Genomic DNA, 19,818 nt, shown 5'->3' with positions numbered 1-19,818 from the left:
CCCCAACACCATGAGCTCTTATCTTGTGCAGTAATCTTTTATGTGGCACCTTATCGAATGCCTTTTGGAAATCCAAATATACTGCATCCATTGCTTCCCCTTTATCCACCCTGCCCGTTGCTTCCTCAAAGAGCTTTAATAAATTTGTCAGACATGATTTCCCCTTCATAAAACCATGTTGACTCTCCTTGATTGTATTATGAGTCTCCAAATGTCCTGCTACTACTTCCTTAATAATGGATTCTAGCATTTTTCCAAAGACAGATGTTAGGCTAACTGGTATATAGTTACCTGCTTTTTGTTCCCCTCTTGAATAGGGGTGTTGGGTTTGCGGTTTTCCGATCCGCTGAGACCTTTCCAGAATCAAACACTCCCAGGACAGGTACAGACCGTGTTAAATACAGAGTAATGCTCCTTCTACACTGTCCCATCAAACACTCCCAGGGCAGGTGCAGGGTTAGATATAGAGTAAAGCTCCCTCTACACTGTCCCATCAAACACTCCCAGGGCAAGTACAGACCGGGTTAGATACAGAGTAAAGCTCTCTCTACACTGTCCCATCAAACACGCCCAGGGCAGGTACGGATCGGGTTAGATACAGAGTAAAGCTCCCTCTATACTGTCTGGAGAATAAGGGATTACTATAGAGATTGATCTGGAGAGTGAGAGGGTGGTTGTAGAGGGTTGTTTTTCAAACTGGAGGCCTGTGACCAGCGGTGTGCCTCAGGGATCGGTGCTGGGTCCGCTGTTATTTGTTATTTATATTAATGATTTGGATGAGAATTTAGGAGGCATGGTTAGTAAGTTTGCAGATGACACCAAGATTGGTGGCATTGTGGACAGTGAAGAAGGTTATCTCGGATTGCAACGGGATCTTGATAAATTGGGCCAGTGGGCCGATGAATGGCAGATGGAGTTTAATTTAGATAAATGTGAGGTGATGCATTTTGGGAGATCGAATCGGGCCAGGACCTAATCCGTTAATGGTAGGGCGTTGGGGAGAGTTATAGAACAAAGAGATCTAGGTGTACAGGTTCATAGCTCCTTGAAAGTGGAGTCACAGGTGGATAGGGTGGTGAAGAAGGCATTCAGCATGCTTGGTTTCATTGGTCAGAACATTGAATACAGGAGTTGGGATGTCTTGTTGAAGTTGTACAAGACATTAGTAAGGCCACACTTGGAATACTGTGTACAGTTCTGGTCACCCTATTATAGAAAGGATATTATTAAACTAGAAAGAGTGCAGACAAGATTTACAAGGATGCTACCGGGACTTGATGGTTTGACTTATAGGGAGAGGTTGGATAGACTGAGACTTTTTTCCCTGGAGAGTAGGAGGTTTAGGGATGATCTTATAGAAGTCTATAAAATAATGAGGGGCAGAGATAAGGTGGATAGTCAAAATCTTTTCCCAAATGTAGGGGAGTCTATAACGAGGGGGCATAGATTTAAGGTGAGAGGGGAGAGATACAAAAGGGTCCAGAGGGGCAATTTTTTCAATCAAATGGTGGTGAGTGTCTGGAACGAGCTGCCAGAGGCAGTAGTAGAGGCGGGTACAATTTTGTCTTTTAAAAAGCATTTGGACAGTTACATGGGTAAGATGGGTACAGAGGGATATGGACCAAGTGCAGGCAACTGGGACTAGCTTAGTGGTATAAACTGGGCGACATGGACATGTTGGGCCGAAGGGCCTGTTTCCATGTTGTAAACTTCTATGATTCTATTCTAATCTAGTGAATTCTGGAAGATTACAACCAATGCATCCACTATCTCTGTAGCCACTTCCTGTAAGACCCTCTGATGCAAGCCATCAGGTCCAGGGGACTTGTCAGCCTTCAGATCCATTAGTTTACCTCGTACTTTTTCTGTAGTGATAGTGATTGTTTTTAGTTCCTCCCTCCCCTTTGCCCCTTGATTTTCTACTATTATTGGTATATTATCAGTGTCTTCTACTGTGAAGACAGATACAAAATATCTGTCCAATTCCTCTACCATTTCCTTGTTTTCCATTATTATTTCCCCAGTCTCATCCTCTAAGGGACCAATGTTTACTTTAGCTACCCTCTTTTTATATACTTGTAGAAGCTTTCACTGTCATTTTTTATATTTCTTGCTAGTTTACTCTCATAATTTATTTTCTCCCTCTTTTTTTAAAAAAAACCAGCAAAGGATGACTAAAAGAATAATAAAGTTTTCCCAATCCTTGGGCTTACCAGTGATCTTTGCCATGTTGTATGCTTTTTCTTTTAACCTGATACCATCCTTGACTTCCTTAGTTAGCCATGGTTGGTTCACCCTTTTTGTGGAGTCTTTCCTCCTCACAGGGATATATTTTTGTTGTGAGTCATAAAATATCTTTTTAAATGTTTGCCATTGCTTATCCACCATCATACTATCTAATCTGTTTACCCAGTCCACTTTAGCCAATTCCGCCCTCATTCCTTTATAATTGCCCTTATTTAAGTTTAATACAGTTTCAAACCCAAGATCCTTGCTCTCAAACTGGATGTGAAATTCATAGTTATGATCATTGCTTCCCAAGGGATCCTTTACTTTGAGATTATTAATTTAATCCTGTTTCGTTACCCATTACCAAATCTAAAATGGCCTGTTCCCTGGTTGGTTCCCCAACGTATTGGTCTAAGAAACAGTCCCTAATACACTCTACGAACTCCTCCTCAGGGCTATTTTTGACAATTTGATTTGTCCAATCTATATGAAAGTTAAAATTGCTCATGATTATTGCATTACCTTTTTTTACAAGCCCCCCTTATTTACTGATTTATATTTTGCCCGACAGTGTTGCTACTGTTACGGGGCCTATGTACGACTCCCACCAGTGATTTCTTTCCCTTGCTATTTCTTATCTCCACTCATATTGATTCAACATCTTGATCTTCTGAGCCAAGATCATTTCTCACTATTATACCAATTTCATCCTTTATTAACAGAGCTTCCCCACCACCTTGACCTTTTATCCTATCCTTCTGAAATGTTAAATAACCCTTGCGGAGGTGCAGGGAAAAGAGAGGAAGGCAACATTTCTGGAGGTATTAGTTGAGTGTTCCAGAATATTGCACTCAAACATGCCATTTGACTTATCGTCTGTCAGTGTGTTTTTCCACGAGTCACCTAGTCAATCCAACTCTCCTGTTTATCCTCCATACCCTTTATTATAATCTGTCTTCTGCCAAAACCATCCACTATGATGGCATCATCCTGGAGAGCAAAGATAAGCCAGGCTCGTTTTTATCTGCTGTCGACTGCTTCCTTAAACCCCTCTCCTCACATCACTAACAAGTGTGAGGAGTTCATAGATTTTTTTTTTATCAGGATAGACACCATCCCTTCAGTTGCCTCTGTTGCTACTTGCCCTCAACCTAGCCCTGAACATCTATCTATCTCTCCCTATGCCCTCTCCAAGCTCATCTCATATATGAGACCAACCTCCTGTGCCCTCAACCTCATACCCAATTAACCCAATTAATGTATCCAAGTTTGCTGATGATACAAAGTTAGGTGGGAAAGTAAGCAGTGAGGAGGACACAAAAAGTCTGCAAAGGGATATAGACAGGTTAAGTGAGTGGGCAAGAAGGTGGCAGATGGAGTATCATGTGGGGAAGTGTGAGGTTATTCTCTTTGGTACGAAGAGTAGAAAAACAGAATATTTTTTAAATGGTGAGAAACTATTAAATGTTGGTGTCCTGGTACAAGAAACACAAAGTTAGCATGCAGGTACAGCAGGCAATTAAGAAAGCAAATGGCATGTTGGCCTTTATTGCAAGGGGGTTGGAGTACAAAAGTAAGCAAGTATTACTACAATTGTACAGGACTTTGGTGAGACCCCACCTGGTTTACAGTGTACAGTTTTGGTCTCCTTATCGAAGGAAGGATATACTTACCTTCGAGGCGTTGCCTCTTAGCTAGCATGGGGGCCATGGGGACCGGTTCTGGGGAAGGTGGGACCTGTACAAGCGGGACGGGTTACACCCGAGCAGGACCGGTGCCAATGTCCCAGGAATCTGAATCCCTCCCTCCTACACCATCCTTGCAGCCACACATTCATCCGGTCGATTTTCCTGTTCCTATACTCACTAGTACGTGGCACTGGTAGTAATCCTGAGATCACTACCTTTGAAGTCCTGCTTTTTAATTGATCTCATAACTCCTTAAATTCACCTTGCAAGAGTCATCCCTTTTTTTAAACCCATGTCGTTGGTACCGATATGGACCACGACTACTGGCTGTTCAGCCTCTGCCTCCAGAATGTCCTGCCCCAAGGACCCTGGAGAGGAAAGGGAGGTTGGGGTGGGGTGTTACTTTGTGTGAGGAAAGAGGGGGGTTTTGAGGAAAGGGGTGATGACAGCAATTTTGAAAAGGAGGGGGTGGGGTGGGTGTGCAGTGCTTGGAACCTAGTGCTGTTGGGGAAGGTTTAAACTAGAGTGGCAGGGGGATGGGAACCTGAGTGGGGAGTCAGAAGGGAGTAAAGTTGAGAGCAGCAAGAGAGGGGAAGACCCAGGGGAAATTTATAATACAAATAGTGCTAACAGTTGTTCAAGAACAAGTGAAAGGGAAAAGCGTAGAGCAGCAGAAAGAAAGTGTGCTTTAGACACTACAGATAAAGTGAAAACTAGAAGGTTTAAGGCGATTAACCCAGCGTCAAAGCTGAACGTCAGGCTAGGGTGTGTGGCCCAACTAAGAGTTCTATATACAAATGCACGGAGTATAAGGAATAAATTAAATGAAGTACAGGTTCAAATTCAAATTGGAGCATATAACATAGCTATTACAGAGACATGGCTGCAGGATGGGCAGGATTGGGAACTGAATGTACGGGGTTATAGGTCTACAGGAGAGATAGGGAAAATGGAAGAGGGGGAGGAGTAGCCTTAGTGATTAGAGATGAAGTCACTTCAAAGATAAAGGAGGATATAACGAGAGGTAAGCAGCCAACAGAGACCTTATGGGTTGAATTGAGAAATAGGAAAGGATCTAAGACAATAGTGGGAATTGTGTATAGGACCTCTGGCAGCGGCTCTGAAGTGCTAGATTGTATAAATGCAGAGATTAGACAAGCGTGTAACAAAGGCATAGTGGTCTTAATGGGGGGCTTTAACCTTCACATAGATTGGGAAAAGCAGACCAGCAACTGTCAGAAAGGTAGTGAATTTCTTGTGTGTCCGGGATAGTTTTCTACAGCAGTATGTCCTAGAGGCAACAAGGGGGCAAGCCATACTAGATTTAGTCATGAGTAATGAACTAGATTTAGTTAACGGCTTAACTGTACGCGAACATCTATCCAATAGCGATTATAACATGATCGAGTTCAATGTAGTGTTTGAAAGGGAACAAAGTGAGTCAGCTGCTACGATTCTAGACTTGGGTAAGGCCGACTTCAATGGGATGAGACAGAGACTGTCCACAGTAAACTGGGCAAATCTGTTAATGGGTAAAACGACTGATCAGTGGGAAATGTTTAAAGAAACATTTAACGTGATACAGAATTGGTTTATACCCCAGAGGGGCAAGAACTCGACTTGCCACAAAAAACAGCCATGGACAACTAAAGAGGTAAGGGACAGTGTAAGACATAAGGAAAGGGCATACAAAGAGGCAAAAAATGGCATAGATCCTGGCGAATGGGAAAGATACAAAGATCAACAAAGAGTCACAAAACAGATAGTAAGAGCTACAAAAAGAGAGTATGAAAAGAAACTTGCAAGGGATATCAAAACCAAATCAAAGAACTTTTATAGTTACATTAGGAAAAAGAGGGTGGTCAGGAGCAGTGTTGGCCCCTTAAAAACTGAAAGTGGGGATATTGTCATTGACAATGGGGAAATGGCGGACATGTTGAACGATTACTTTGCGTCAGTATTTACAGTAGAAAGAGGATAGCATGCCGGAAATCCCAAGAAAACTAATATTGAATCGGGGACTGGGACTCGATAAAATTAACATAGGTAAAGCAACAGTAATGAAGAAAATAATAGCACCAAAGAGTGACAAATCCCCAGGGCACCAGATGGTTTCCATCCCAGGGTTTTAAAGGAAGTAGGTGAGCACATTGCGGATGCCCTAACTATAATCTTTCAAAGTTCTCTAGATTCAGGAACTGTCCCTCTAGATTGGAAAATTGCACATGTCACTCCGTTTTTTAAGAATGGAGAGCGAGGGAAACCAGGGAATTTTTGACCAGTTAGCCTAACATCTGTTGTGGGGAAAATGCTGGAGTCTATAATTAAGGATAGGGTGACTGAACACCTCGAGAATTTTCAGTTAATCAGAGAGAGCCAGCATGGATTTGTGAAAGGTAGGTTGTGCCTGACAAACCTGATTGAATTTTTTGAAGAGGTGACTGAAGTAGTGGACAGGGGAATGTCAATGGATGTTATTTATATGGACTTCCAGAAGGCATTTGATAAGGTCCCACATTTTTTTTTATTCCTTCATGGGATGTGGGCGTCGCTGGCAAGGCCGGCATTTATTGCCCATCCCTAATTGCCCTTAAGAGACTGTTAGCTAAGATAGAAGCCCATGGAATCGAGGGAAAAGTACGGACTTGGTTAGGAAGTTGGCTGAGCAAAAGGCGACAGAGTTGGGATAATGGGTAGGTACTCACATTGGCAGGATGTGACTAGTGGAGTCCCGCAGGGATCTGTCTTGGGGCCTCAATTAGTCACAATATTTATTAACGACTTAGATGAAGGCATAGAAAGTCTCATATCTAAGTTTGCCGATGACACAAAGATTGGTGGCATTGTAAGCAGTGTAGATGAAAACATAAAATTACAAAGCGATGTTGATAGATTAGGTGAATGGGCAAAACTGCGGCAAATGGAATTCAATGTAGACAAATGTGAGGTCATCCACTTTGGATCAAAAAAGGACAGAACAGGGTACTTTCTAAATGGTGAAAAGTTAAAAACAGTGGATGTCCAAAGGGACTTAGGGGTTCAGGTGCATAGATCATTGAAGTGTCATGAACAGGTGCATAAAATAATCAATAAGGCTAATGGAATGCTGGCCTTTATATCTGGAGGACTAGAGTACAAGGGGGCAGAAGTTATGCTGCAGCTATACAAAACCCTGGTTAGACCGCACCTGAAGTACTGTGAGCAGTTCTGGGCACCGCACCTTCGGAAGGACATATTGGCCTTGGAGGGAGTGCAGCGTAGGTTTACTAGAATGATACCCGGACTTCAAGGGTTAAGTTACGAGGAGAGATTACACAAAGTGGGGTTGTATTCTCTGGAGTTTGGAAGGTTAAGGGGTGATCTGATCGAAGTTTATAAGATATTAAGGGGAACGGATAGGGTGGATAGTGAGAAACTATTTCCGCTGGTTGGGGATTCTAGGAGTAGGGGGCACAGTCTAAAAATTAGAGCCAGACCTTTCAGGAGTGAGATTAGAAAACATTTCTACGCAAAAAGGGTGGTAGAAGTTTGGAACTCTCTTCCGTAAACGGCAATCGATACTAGCTCAATTGCTAAATTTAAATCTGAGATAGATAGCTTTTTGGCAATCAAAGGTATTGTTAAGGGATATGGGCTAAAGACAGGTATATGGAGTTAGATCACAGATTAGCCATGATTTTATCAAATGGCGGAGCAGGCATGAGGGGCTGAATGGCCTACTCCTGTTCCTATGTTCCTAACTCGGACTTGGTGTGAAGCAGAAAATGGGCAAGAATTTTGGATGAGCTGAAGTTTAGAGGATAAAGGATGTGTGGCCATCCCAGGAGAACAATGGAGTAATCATGTCTGGAAGTGACAAAGATATGAACAACGGATTCAGCAGCAGATGGGTTGACAGAGGGATGCAGGCGAGCAATGTTGAGACGGTGGAAGTAAGTGGACTTTGTGACCGAGAGGATATGGGGTTCGAGACTCAGTTCAGGGTCGAACAGCAGAATTGCGAACAGCCTGGTTTATTCCAAGACAGTGGCCAGGAGTGGGGATGGAATAGCTAGCCAGGATATAAAGTCTTGCTGGGGGCCAAAGTTGATGGCTTTGATCTTGGTGTTTGTTTAGCTTCAGGAAGTTAAGGTTCATCCAAGCCTGAATGTGGGACAAGGAGTCTAATAGCACAGGGGCTGTGGAGGGGGTTGAGTGAGATGGTGGAGAGGTAGAGCTGGGCGTCCATAGCATACATGTGGAAATTGACTCTATCTTTGGGTGATGACGCCAAGGGACAACATGTCGATGAAAAGGAGGGATTCAAAGGATCGATCTTTGCAGTGCTCTCAAAGTGACTATCGAGGTGGGAACAGAAGGTTTTGCTAGAAATGTTTTGGCAATGATCGGATAGTTGAGAGTGGGTCCAAATGAGGGCAATCCAATTGAGCTGGACAACAGAAGAGAGGCATTGATGGAGGATGACGTGATCAACTGTATCGAAGGCTGCAGAGAGGTCGGGGAGGAATAATGCACCATTGTCGCAGTATCAGAGCATATTGTTCATGACCACTGTGGGAGGGGTAGAAGCCTTATTGAGAGAACAGGCCTGGACCTGAGGTGACAACTTGTTCAAGGCCGTTGGTGAGGAAAGGTACCTGAAATGTCTGGGCTAGCTGATGATGTCAACGGTTCCCTCTCCTCAGGTACTCTTGACCTCCCTTTCAAATCTGCTGTCATGACCCTCACCTGAAAAAAAAAACATTCTTGAGGCCCTCTCTATGCCGTCCCAGCCCTTTTAATCTGGAAAGCGAGTCTATGTGATAAGTGTCGATGGGCTATTCAGGTGCATGGGGTATCATAGCCAAGCCAGAATGTGCCCTTATCTGATTTTTCTTCTGTCATCTGCCTTTATTTCCTTTTCTTTGATCAGCGGATGTCATTGGATACTGATGAAGTCGGGTAACTTTTTTTTTCCCCCTACTCAGTCCAGAGGCCAATATTAGCACCTTACTGCTACCCCTAGTGAGATCAGCTAACTCAGCACAGGTCGAGAATCAAACCTGGGACCCCTATGGGCACTAGATGAAGCAAGGATCAGGTGAAACTGTGATGCCCGTTCCTCTTTGTCACCTATTTCTCGCACACGCACGAAGCTCATGGCCACTTACACAAGATTTCTGAGGGCATGGTTTGGCACGTTTGAAGAACGGGTGGGGGTGTGGTAAAGGGAAGAGAGACTCCTTCCCCCCCCCCTTTGTACTAGTAAATAAATTCCTCTTTTCCCATTGGGATTATGTTTCAAACAAATACTCAGGGAAAAGGCCACAGTTGTGATTTATTGAGTGTGTTCAGTTTCTTCTCCGCTCCAAGCACAAGGGAACACCTTTCCACTACTGATTTAAGTACTGTGGTGTTTTAAAGACCGAGTTTAATAGATGCTAACGTATTGTAATGCAGTGCTGTTATCATGGACCTCAGCCATAAGCTCTGAGCTTGGTAGATGACACCAAACATCAGTGTTCATCCCTAAAATATGCAATGCCATTACTTGGCCCTAGGGTTGCCTGGAAGGTGACAATTTGTGTCATAGTTTGTGTCTAATTTGTGGCTTTAATCTCATTCTTTTTTGCTGCATATGTACGTGATAAAGCCCAGGCCCTGTTGTGACCATAGTGCTACCCTAGAGTAGTTTAGATCCACTTGGACTCCAGGACTAAACTGCAGTGGAGCTGGTTCAGACACAAATATAAACAAGGCTTCAAAATGAAGAAAAAAGAACATTTTCCAACACTGCCAGGTGCTCCATTTGCAAGAACATAAATCAAATTTGGTATTTCAGATTCTAGGACTGCAAAAAGGTAGAGGCATTGGTTTCTTGTCAACTCTGCACAAACATGCCATTTTTTTTTATTCGTTCATGGGATGTGGGTGTTGCTGGCAAGGCCAACATTAATTGCCCTTGAGAAGGTGGTGGTGAGCTGCCTTCTTGAACCACTGCAGTCCGTGTGGTGAAGGTTCTCCCACAATGCTGTTAGGTGGGGAGTTCCAGGAGTTTGACCCAGCAACGATGAAGGAACGGCGTTCTATTTCCAAGTTGGTATGGTGTGTGACTTGGAGGGGAACATGCAGGTGTTGTTCCCATGTGCCTGCTGCCCTTGTCCTTCTAGGTGGTAGAGGTCACGGGTTTGGGAGGTGCTGTCAAAGAAGCCTTGGCGAGTTGCTGCAGTGCATCCTGTAGATGGTACACACTGCAGCCACGTGTGCTGGTGGTGAAGGGAGTGAATGTTTAGGGTGGTGGATGGGGTGCCAATCAGCGGGCTGCTTTGTCCTAGATGGTGTCGAGCTTCTTGAGTGTTGTTGGAGCTGGACTCATCCAGGCAAGTGGAGAATATTTCATCTCACTCCTGACTTGTGCCTTGTAGATGGTGGAAAGGCTTTGAGGAGTCAGGAGGTGAGTCACTGGCCGCAGAATACCCAGCCTCTGACCTGCTCTTGCAGCCACAGTATTTATATGGCTGATCCAGTTAAGTTTCTGGTCAATGGTGACCCCCAGGATGTTGATGGTGGGGAATTTGGCGATGGTAATGCCGTTGAATGTCAAGGGGAGGTGGTTAGACTCTCTTGTTGGAGATGGTCATTGCCTGGCACTTGTCTGGCGCGAATGTTACTTGCCACTTATGAGCCCAAGCCTGGATGTTGTCCAGCTCTTGCTGCATGCGGGCACAGACTGCTTCATTATCCGAGGGGTTGCAAATGGAACTGAACACTGTGCAATCATCAGCAAACATCCCCATTTCCAACCTTATGATGGAGGCAAGGTCATTGATGAAGCAGCTGAAGATGGTTGGGCCTAGGACACTGCCCTGAGGAACTCCTGCAGCAATGTCCTGGGGCTGAGATGATTGGCCTCCATCGATCACTACCATCTTCCTTTGTGCCAGGTATGACTCCAGCCACTGGAGAGTTTTCCCCCTGATTCCCATTGACTTCAATTTTACGAGGGCTCCTTGGTGCCACACTCGGTCAAATGCTGCCTTGATGTCAAGGGCAGTCACTCTCTCCTCACTTCTGGAATTCAGCTCTTTTGTCCATGTTTGGACCACGGCTGTAGTGAGGTCTGGAGCCGAGTGGTCCTGGCGGAACCCAAAGTGAGCATCGGTGAGCAGGTTATTGGTGAGTAAGTGCCACTTGATGGCACTGTCGACGACACCTTCCATCACTTTGTTGATGATTGAGAGTAGACTGAGGGGGCGGTAATTGGTCGGATTGGATTTGTCCTGCTTTTTGTGGACAGGACATACCTGAGGAATTTTCCACGTTGTTTGGTAGATGCCAGTGTTGTAGCTGTACTGGAACAGTTTGGCTCGAGGTGCGGCTAGTTCTGGAGCACAAGTCTTCATCACTACAGCCAGAATGTTGTCGGGGCCTATGGCCTTTGTTGTATCCAGTGCACTCAGCCGTTTCTTGATATCATGTGGCGTGAATCGAATTGGCTGAAGACCGGCTTCCGTGATGGTGGGGATATCAGGAGGAGGCCGAAGTGGATCATCCAATCGGCACTTCCGGCTGAAGATGGTTGCAAATGCTTCAGCCTTGTCTTTTGCACTCACGTGCTGGGCTCTGCCATCATTGAGGATGGGAATATTTACAGAGCCTCCTCATCCCGTTAGTTGTTTAATTGTCCACCACCATTCACGACTGGATGTGGCAGGACTGCAGAGCTTTGATCTGATCCGTTGGTTGTGGAATCGCTTAGCTCTGTCTATAGCATGTTGCTTCCGCTGTTTAGCACGCATGTGGTCCTGCGTTGTAGCTTCACCAGGTTGGCACATTTTTAGGTACGCCTGGTGCTGCTCCTGGCATGCTTTTCTACACTCCTCATTGAACCAGAGTTGATCCCCTGGTTTGTTTGTAATAGTAGAGTGAGGAATATGCCGGGCCATGAGGTTACAGATTGTACTGGAATACAATTCTGCTGCTGCTGATGGCCCACAGTGCCTCATGGATGCCCAGTTTTGAGCTGCTAGATCTGTTCTGAATCTATCCCATTTAGCATGGTGGTAGTGCCACACAATACGTTGGATGGTGTCCTCGGTGTGAAGACGGGACTTCGTCTCCACAATGACTCTGCGGTAGTTACTCCTACCAATACTGTCATGGACAGATGCATCTCCGACAAGTAGATTGGTGAGGACGAGGTCAAGTAAGTTTTTCCCTCGTGTTGGTTCGCTCACCACCTGCCGCAGGCCCAGTCTGGCAGCTATGTCCTTCAGGACTTGGCCAGCTTGGTTAGTAGTGGTGCTACGAAGCCACTCTTGGTGATGGACATTGAAGTCCCCCACCCAGAGTACATTCTGTGCCCTTGATACCCTCAGTGCTTCTTCCAAGTGGTGCTCAACATGGAGGAGGACTGATTCATCAGCCGAGGGAGCGTGGTAGGTGGTAATCAGCAGGAGGTTACCTTGCCAGTGTTTGACCTGATGCCATGAGATTTCATGGGGTCTGGAGTCTATGTTGAGGACTTTTAGGGCCACTCCTTCCTGACTGATTTCTTTGTATGATTATGTCACAGATCTCTAATTGTATACAGAAGAAATGTCAATGCAAAAGATTGGATAAGAATGAACATGTAATCACAGAAGATATTTTGAATTGCAACTCTGAAGCAGAGTAAGTTGATGGGCAACTTTTTAAAAATTTGTGAATTTTCCTGTTAATTGTCAAATATTTGTATACATTTTTTTAAAATCAGCATGCAACCTCATTTGTATTTTCAGAAGTGCCCAGTTAAAATTCACTTAGATTCTGCTGTCCACCCTGATATTTGATCTTATAGAATTTTCTTTCTTTCTCTCCTTTCTCCTTCTCCACCCCCCAACCACTGTCTCTGATTTGTAACACTGATGGTCCAACATCCAGTATTGGATGAGCAGAAGTTCCCTCTAATTAAATATTGGGAAGACCGAAGCCATAAACTTCATCCCTTTCCCTGGCCACTGTCTTAAGCTGAATCAGACCGTTGGTAAGCTTGGTGTCCTATTTGACCCTGAGCTGAGCTTCCGACCCCATTTCATCTCCATCACCAACTTCCACCCGCCTGTCTTCACGTCTGCCTCAGCCCAACTGCTGCTGAAATGCTCATCCATGCTTTTGTTCCCTCCGGACTTAATTATTCCAATGTTGTCCTGGCTATCTTCCATCCTCCATCAACTTAGGCTCATCCAATACTCTGAGTATCCTAACTCGCACCAAGTCCCGTTGGTCACCACTGTGCTCGCTAACCTACTTCGGCTCCCAGTATCCAAATGCCTCCATTTTAAAATTCTCATCCATCTGTTCGGAGAATTTTAGAAATCAGCAAAGGACGGCCAAAAAATTAATGCTGAGGGAGAAAATAGAATATGAAAGTAAACTAGCAAGAAATATAAGAATAGATTCTAAGAGCTTCTACAAGTATTTAAAAAGGACGAGAGTAGCAAAAGTACATGTTGGTCCCCTGGAGGCTGAGACAGGAGAAATTATAATGGGGAATCAGGAAATGGCAGAGATGTTAAACAAATATTTTGCCTGTCTTCACAGTAGAAGATACAAAAACCCTACCGGAAATAGTGAGGAACCAAGGGGCTAATGAGAGTGAGGAACTTAAAGTAATTATCAGCAGAGAAAAAGTACTTGAGAAACTAATGGGACTAAAAGCTGATAAATCCGAGGTTTCTAAAAAAAAAAGGTGGAAGTCGAGGTAGTGCATACATTGGTTATGATCTTCAAAAATTCCCTAGATTCTAGAACGGTCCCAGCGGATTGGAAGGTAGCAAATGTAACCCTGCTTTTCAAGAAAGGAGGGAGAGAGAAAACGGGGAGCTGCAGGCCAGTTAGCCTGACATCAGTCATCAGGAAATGCTGGAATCCATTATTAGGGAAGTGGTAACAGGGCACAAAGAACATCATAATATGATTAGGCAGAGTCAATGTGGTTTTGTGGAAGGGAAATCATGTTGACAAGTTTGAGTTTTTTGAGGGTGCAACTAGCAGGCTGCAGGCTAGATAAAGGGGAACCAGTGGATGTAGTATATTTGGATTTTGAAAAGGCATTCAATAAGGTACCACTAAAGGTTGTTATTAAGATAAGGGCTCATGGGGTTGGGGTAATATATTAGCATGGATAGAGGATTGGTTAATGGACATAAAACAGCGAGGATAAGTGGGTCATTTTCAGGTTGGCTGGCTGTTACTAGTGGGGTGCTGCAAGGATCAGTGCTTGGGCCTCAGCTATTTATAATCTATATTAATGACCTGGATGAATGGACCAAGTTTGCTGCTGATATGAAGCTAGGTGGGCAAGTAAGCTGTTAGGAGGACAGAGAGTCTGCAAAGGGATATAGACAGGTGAAGTGAGTGGGCAAGAAGGTGGCAGACAGAGTATAATGTGGGGAAATGTGAGGTTATTCACTTTGGTAGGAAGGATAGAGAAACAGAATATTTTTTAAATGGTGAGAAACTATTAAATGTTGATATCCAGATAGACTTGGGTGTCCTGGTACAGGAAACACAAAAAGTTAGCATGCAGGTACAGCAGGCAATTAGGAAGGCAAATGGCATGTTGGCCTTTATTGCAAGGGGGTTGGAGTACTAGAGTAAGGAAGTCTTACTACAGTTGTACAGGGCTTTAGTGAGACCTCACCTGGAGTACTGCGTATAGTTTTGGTCTCCTTACCTAAGGAAGTATATACTTGCCTTAGAGGTGGTGCAGCGAAGGTTCACTGGATTAATTCCTGTGATGAGAGGGTTGTCCTATGAAGAGAAGTTGAGTAGAATGGGCCTATACGCTCGAGTTTAGAAGAATGAGAGGTGATCTCATTGAAACATATAAGATTATGAGGGGGCCTGACAGGGTTGATGCTGAGAAATTGTTTCCCCTGGCTAGGGAATCTAGAACTCGGGGGCATAATAGCAGGATATGGTTTGGCCATTCAAGACTGAGATGAGGAGGAATTTCTTCACTCGGGTTGTAAATCTTTGGAATTCTCCACCTCAGAGGGCTGTGGATGCTGAATTGTTGAATATGTTTAAGGCTGCGATAGATAGATTTTTGGACTCTAAAGGAATCCAAGGATATGGGGATTGGGCAGGAAAGTGGAGTTGAGGTTTAAGGTCAGCCATGATCTGATTGAATGGCGGAGCAGGCTTGAGGGGCCATATGGCCTACTCCTGCTTATGTTCTTCTGTCCAAAACCCTCCATCGTCTCTCCCTATGTCTTTAACCACCTCCAGCCCTACAACCCTTTGCATTTTTCCAACTCTGGCCTCTTATCCATCCCCCACTTCCTTAACCCTGCCGTTCGTGGCAATGCTTTCAACCATCTAGGCCCTAAGCTCTGGAATTCTCTCCCTGAACCCCTCCACCTGGTCATCTGTCCTAATGTTTCCCTTCTTTGGCTCAGTGTCAATTTTTGTCTAATTACGCTCCTGTGAAGTGCCTTAGGACATTTTACTACATTAAAGGCGCAACATTAATACAAGTTGTTGTTGAATAAAGCTGATTGAGCTGGTAGCTACCAAGGCTGAATCCTAAGAGAACTTTTCTTGTTGCTGAATCTGTTTTTAAAACCTGATATTTGGTTATTTCAATTGCTGCAACTGCAGATTTTACTTTTTTTTTTCTCCCCTTTTGTTTCAGTTATCCAGTCTTCACAAAGTATCTGCAGTATTAAGATGGAGGTGGTATCGGCTGAGGTGAATAGCCTGCTTCCTGAGGAGATAATGGACACAACCCTTGTTGAAGATGACAGTATTGAGGCTGTCACGATAACATCAGAACATGGGGATCCAGTTCCCATGGAAACTGAACTCGAGGAAATTGTAGATCCAAATGAAGGCAAGAACTCCCAGATTCTGTCGAGCATTGCAGACCACGTCACTGTGTTGACAAATAGTACTACTCCACTTATTTTAAGTGACCCAAGTGTAAAAATGGAAGTTAATACTGAGAGTGCATCAAAGACCATTGGTAAAATAAGCCTCCCGAGCACAAATGCTGGAACACCCGTAACTTTAACAGCAAATCCGATTGTCCTTAATCCAGTATCAGAATCCTCTGATTACCGCATCTCCAGCCAAACTATTAAGTCGGAGCCAGTAGGACAACAGCTGGTAGTGACGACACTGGGAAAGTCCAGACAGTCCATCGTACTTTCGCTACCACCAAGTCAAGCAGCCCACCCTCAACAAGTCTCATCTCAATTACAAGCTGTTGACCCACAGGTGCAGAAACAAATCAAGGTGGTTCCTGTTGGTGGAAGAGTTGAGGCAAAGCCTGTAGCTGGAGTAACAAATGTATTGGGTTCAGTGAACCCACTGCTAAATGCATCAGCTCAGCCTATACAAAATCAGATGAAAACTGTGCAGGTAAGAGATGAGATATTTCTAATTAAATTCAATTGTTACTTTACTGAAGCTTTACAGATGGCAACTCTGTTTATCTGGTGGAGGTATTGAACACTTAATGACAGACCCAGAGGTGCCAACATAGGAAAAACCCTATTTGTGACATTTTCATTAGTGAGCTGTATACCTCGTGAGGTTGTTTTGCAGTACAGTTGGCTAAAAGTGGCAAACTGTACCCATCAAGTGGGTGGTAGGCCATGGCTATGTGGCATTACAACGTTGTCCTCTCTCCCAGATTCTTTTCTCTGTCTTGTTAATTTATTTCCCTTTCTCTTGCTTCACAGCCTGCCTGATTCTGGTATTAGCTTAGTTTTACTAGAGGGTGTTCACTACTGCTGTGAATGCCGGGCTCATCGCCATTGTTGCTTTCTCTTACTCCCGGTGAGAAAAATGCTGAATGCAGGAGATCACAAGATATTACAGATGAGAGAGGCCGTTTGGTCCAAATTCTTTTCTTTCTTTTCTTTAATTACAACCTTACACACTCTCTGCTGGTCTGAGTTGTTTCTGATTCCAGGGTTTTTGCCTCTACCACTTTATCCAGAAATCAGTTCCAAGTATCACTCATTGTGTGAAGAACCACCTCCTGATATTGGTCTTAAAGTTAGCTTTAACTAATTTGAATTTGTATCCCCTTGTCCTACTGCCACTATTTCATTTAAAGTAGTATTCTAGATTAACCTTTTCTAAAATATTTACTATTTTAGATAGCTCTATAAGATCATGTCTCCAATATCTCTTTTCTGGACTTGAAAACCCAGATTCCTGATGAGGGATCAGCCTCGTGGTACTTCTGCAATTCCTCTGGCATTGGAATATCTCTTGTTGCTCAGCAACCAGAACTGGACACAGTATTCAACATGTGGTCTGACTTGAGCACTATACAGTTTGATCATGATTTCCTCTGACATATCCTACCCTTCGTATACTTGAGCTCATCCAGAACTCTGCTGCCCTATCCTAACTCTCTCCAAGTCCTGTTCGCTCATCACCCCGTGTTCGCTGACCGACATTGGCTCCCGGTCTGGCATTGCTTGATTTTTTTTAAAAAGTTCTCGCCCTTTTCAAACCCCTCCACGGCCTCGCCCCTCCCTATCTCTGTAATATCCTTTTAGCCCTACGGCCCTCCGAGATCGCTGCGTTCCTCCAATTCTGGCTTTTTTGCGCATTCCCGATTTTAATTGCTCCACCATTGGTGGTCGTGCCTTCAACCGCCTAGGCCTGAGGCTCTGAAATTCCCTCCCCAAACCTCAGTCTCTATTTCTCTCCCCTCCTTTTAAGATGCTCCTTAAAACCTACCTGTTTGACCAAGCTTTTGGTCACCTGTCCTAATATCTCCTTATGTGGCTCGGTGTCAAATTTTGTTTGGTAATGCTGCTGTGAAGCACCTTTTTACTAAGTCAAAGGTTCCATATAAATGCAAGTTGTTTTGCTATGTAGTTCAACCATCTATTTATTGGCTTATTGATTTCTGCTTTGCATTGGCAATACCTGCTAAGCACTGAGTCTTCTAAGACTCAAAGATTTCTTTAAACTTCCTTCGTTATTTCAACACCATTCATTAAGTATTTGTCAATTTTTATTTTTATTTGCAATACTTTATATTTGTCTGCATTAAATTTCATCTGCCTTTGTTCAGCCCATGTACATGTTTTGCTTGGCTCATTCTATAGTTAATGGTCTGCCTGTCATTATTCCACTACCCCTCCTTGTTTGATGTCTTAAAATTTAACCAATTGGCAATGAGTTTCAAAATACAAGTCACTGATGTAAATTTGAATGAGTAGTGGTCCCAAATCTGAGCTCTGGGGCACCTCACTCGAACTTCCCACCCGTACCTCACCTCTCTAACCAGCACCTGTTATTTTATACCCTTCAGCCAGTTTCTTATCCATACCTACCGCTTTAAGTTTAATTAGTAATCTTTCACGTGGAACTTCATCAAATACACTTTGGAAGCCTATGTGTAGGGTTTGCCGTAGGCGACTTGGGTTGTCACTTCCTCGAAGAAATCAAGGAGGTTGATCAGGCAGGATTTTCCACATCCTGCTGTTTATTTACTAGGTGATTGTTGTACAAATATTGCTCAAGTCTACTCCTGATCAATTCCATTAATTTACATAGAATTGAAGTAAGACTAATGGCTTTGTAGTTGCCTGTGTCTGTTTTGTCATCTATGTTGAATATGGGCACCATGTTTGCCTGTTTTCAATCCACTGATATTTCCCAAGTGCCCATAATAGTCAGTGCCTTGCAAATCTTCTCACTAGTCACTTGGGAGGTGGGGGGCTGCATGGTGTTCATGCCTTCTCTTTGGACTACATTTTTGGTAGCAGCCCTGGTCAGAGCTCAAATCTAAATGTCTTTTTATGTTTTTTTTAAAAAAATTGTTACTTTTCCAAGTCTTGTGTACATTGCAAGCTACAGGTCTTGACTTCAAAGTCATTGGTCTAAGTTGTTGCAATAAAAATGTGAACTTTTTTTTTTAAATAGGTCAGAAATTGGGCTGGGCGATTGTCCGTTCATCGCTCTGGCTCATTTTTAAAAAAAAAATTAGTTACATTTTTCTTGCAACATTCTAGACCAGTAAATAACTAACTCACCCACAAACATTTCATGCTCTACTGGGCGCCAACTTGCTTTAATTGAGATCTGCAAGAAGTTCAGTGGTCGTTCCCAGGCTTCTCTGAGCTGTGAAAGATGGAAAGGACCTCCATGCCCCTCCACTAATCAGCTTGAAGCAAGCCACATTGTGAGAACCAGGAAGTGAAGCTCATTCATAAACCGCACAGTCTAAGAACCAGGGAGTGTCGGATAAGATTAGTAAATGTACTCAAGAATGAGATAGAGAAAGCAAAATAAAAATTAAAGACAGAGATAAGAGACAAAGGAAAAACTTTTTTTAAAAAAAAAGAAAACCTTTAATTTTTTAGTTAAACATGTTTTTTTTTAAATATCAAAAAGTATTAAAATTGGGAGTAATGAGATTCCTCGTTTTTAAAATGTAATTTTCAATGCCAGAGAGGTTGTTTAGCAGTCATTAATATTTACCACGCCATTAAAAGTTAGTTTAGACCTGATATAACTCAGCGTACCTTTTTTTGGCAAGATTAATTAGTTTCTAGCTGGGCAGGAGAGCAAGTTTGCGCTGTCCATTGATTCTCGCCTGCGATATCTCTTTTTAACGCGAAGCTGTCAGATAAGCAGGGAATCGTGAAGTGCGTGTTCTGGATTTCCACTTTTAACTGCACATCCGCGATTGCCAGAACTTGCTCTTCGATTTGCCCATTAGTAATGGTGAGCGATGTGCGGCTCGCTGTTTTACGAGCAGTTTCCGCCCCCTGTTTATGATAAAGTTGGTTGAAGTGCCACCTAGTGCTTGCAAAGAGTTCTACAGTAATGCTTGACTTTATTAAAAGGCATCCAGCTTTCAGAAATTCTGCTCATCTGGTCCATAAAATGAAAGGTCTCAGGT

The 19,818-nt window shown here is 43.6% G+C and overlaps 1 protein-coding gene across 6 annotated transcripts in view; it reads left to right on the top strand.

Annotated features, from left to right (window-relative positions):
• lin54 (lin-54 DREAM MuvB core complex component) overlaps window positions 1-19,818 on the top strand; it is an 89,029-nt gene that overhangs the window by 12,620 nt on the left and 56,591 nt on the right. For 4 of the 6 annotated variants that reach the window (XM_067989974.1, XM_067989983.1, XM_067989960.1 and 1 more), the window contains exons 2-3: window positions 12,472-12,569; window positions 15,577-16,304. In XM_067989974.1, the coding sequence (XP_067846075.1) occupies window positions 15,612-16,304 (693 nt within the window). In that variant the 5' untranslated portion in view covers window positions 12,472-12,569; window positions 15,577-15,611. The remainder of the gene's footprint in view (window positions 1-12,471; window positions 12,570-15,576; window positions 16,305-19,818) is intronic. The other 2 variants (XM_067989950.1, XM_067989966.1) reach the window with 1 other exon arrangement.

Source organism: Heptranchias perlo, chromosome 1 (genome assembly GCF_035084215.1).
Source record: "Heptranchias perlo isolate sHepPer1 chromosome 1, sHepPer1.hap1, whole genome shotgun sequence".
In the NCBI taxonomy this organism is placed as follows: domain Eukaryota; kingdom Metazoa; phylum Chordata; class Chondrichthyes; order Hexanchiformes; family Hexanchidae; genus Heptranchias; species Heptranchias perlo.
The sequence above is the reverse complement of the archived record's forward strand: the minus strand, read 5'-3'. Positions and strand labels throughout refer to the sequence as shown.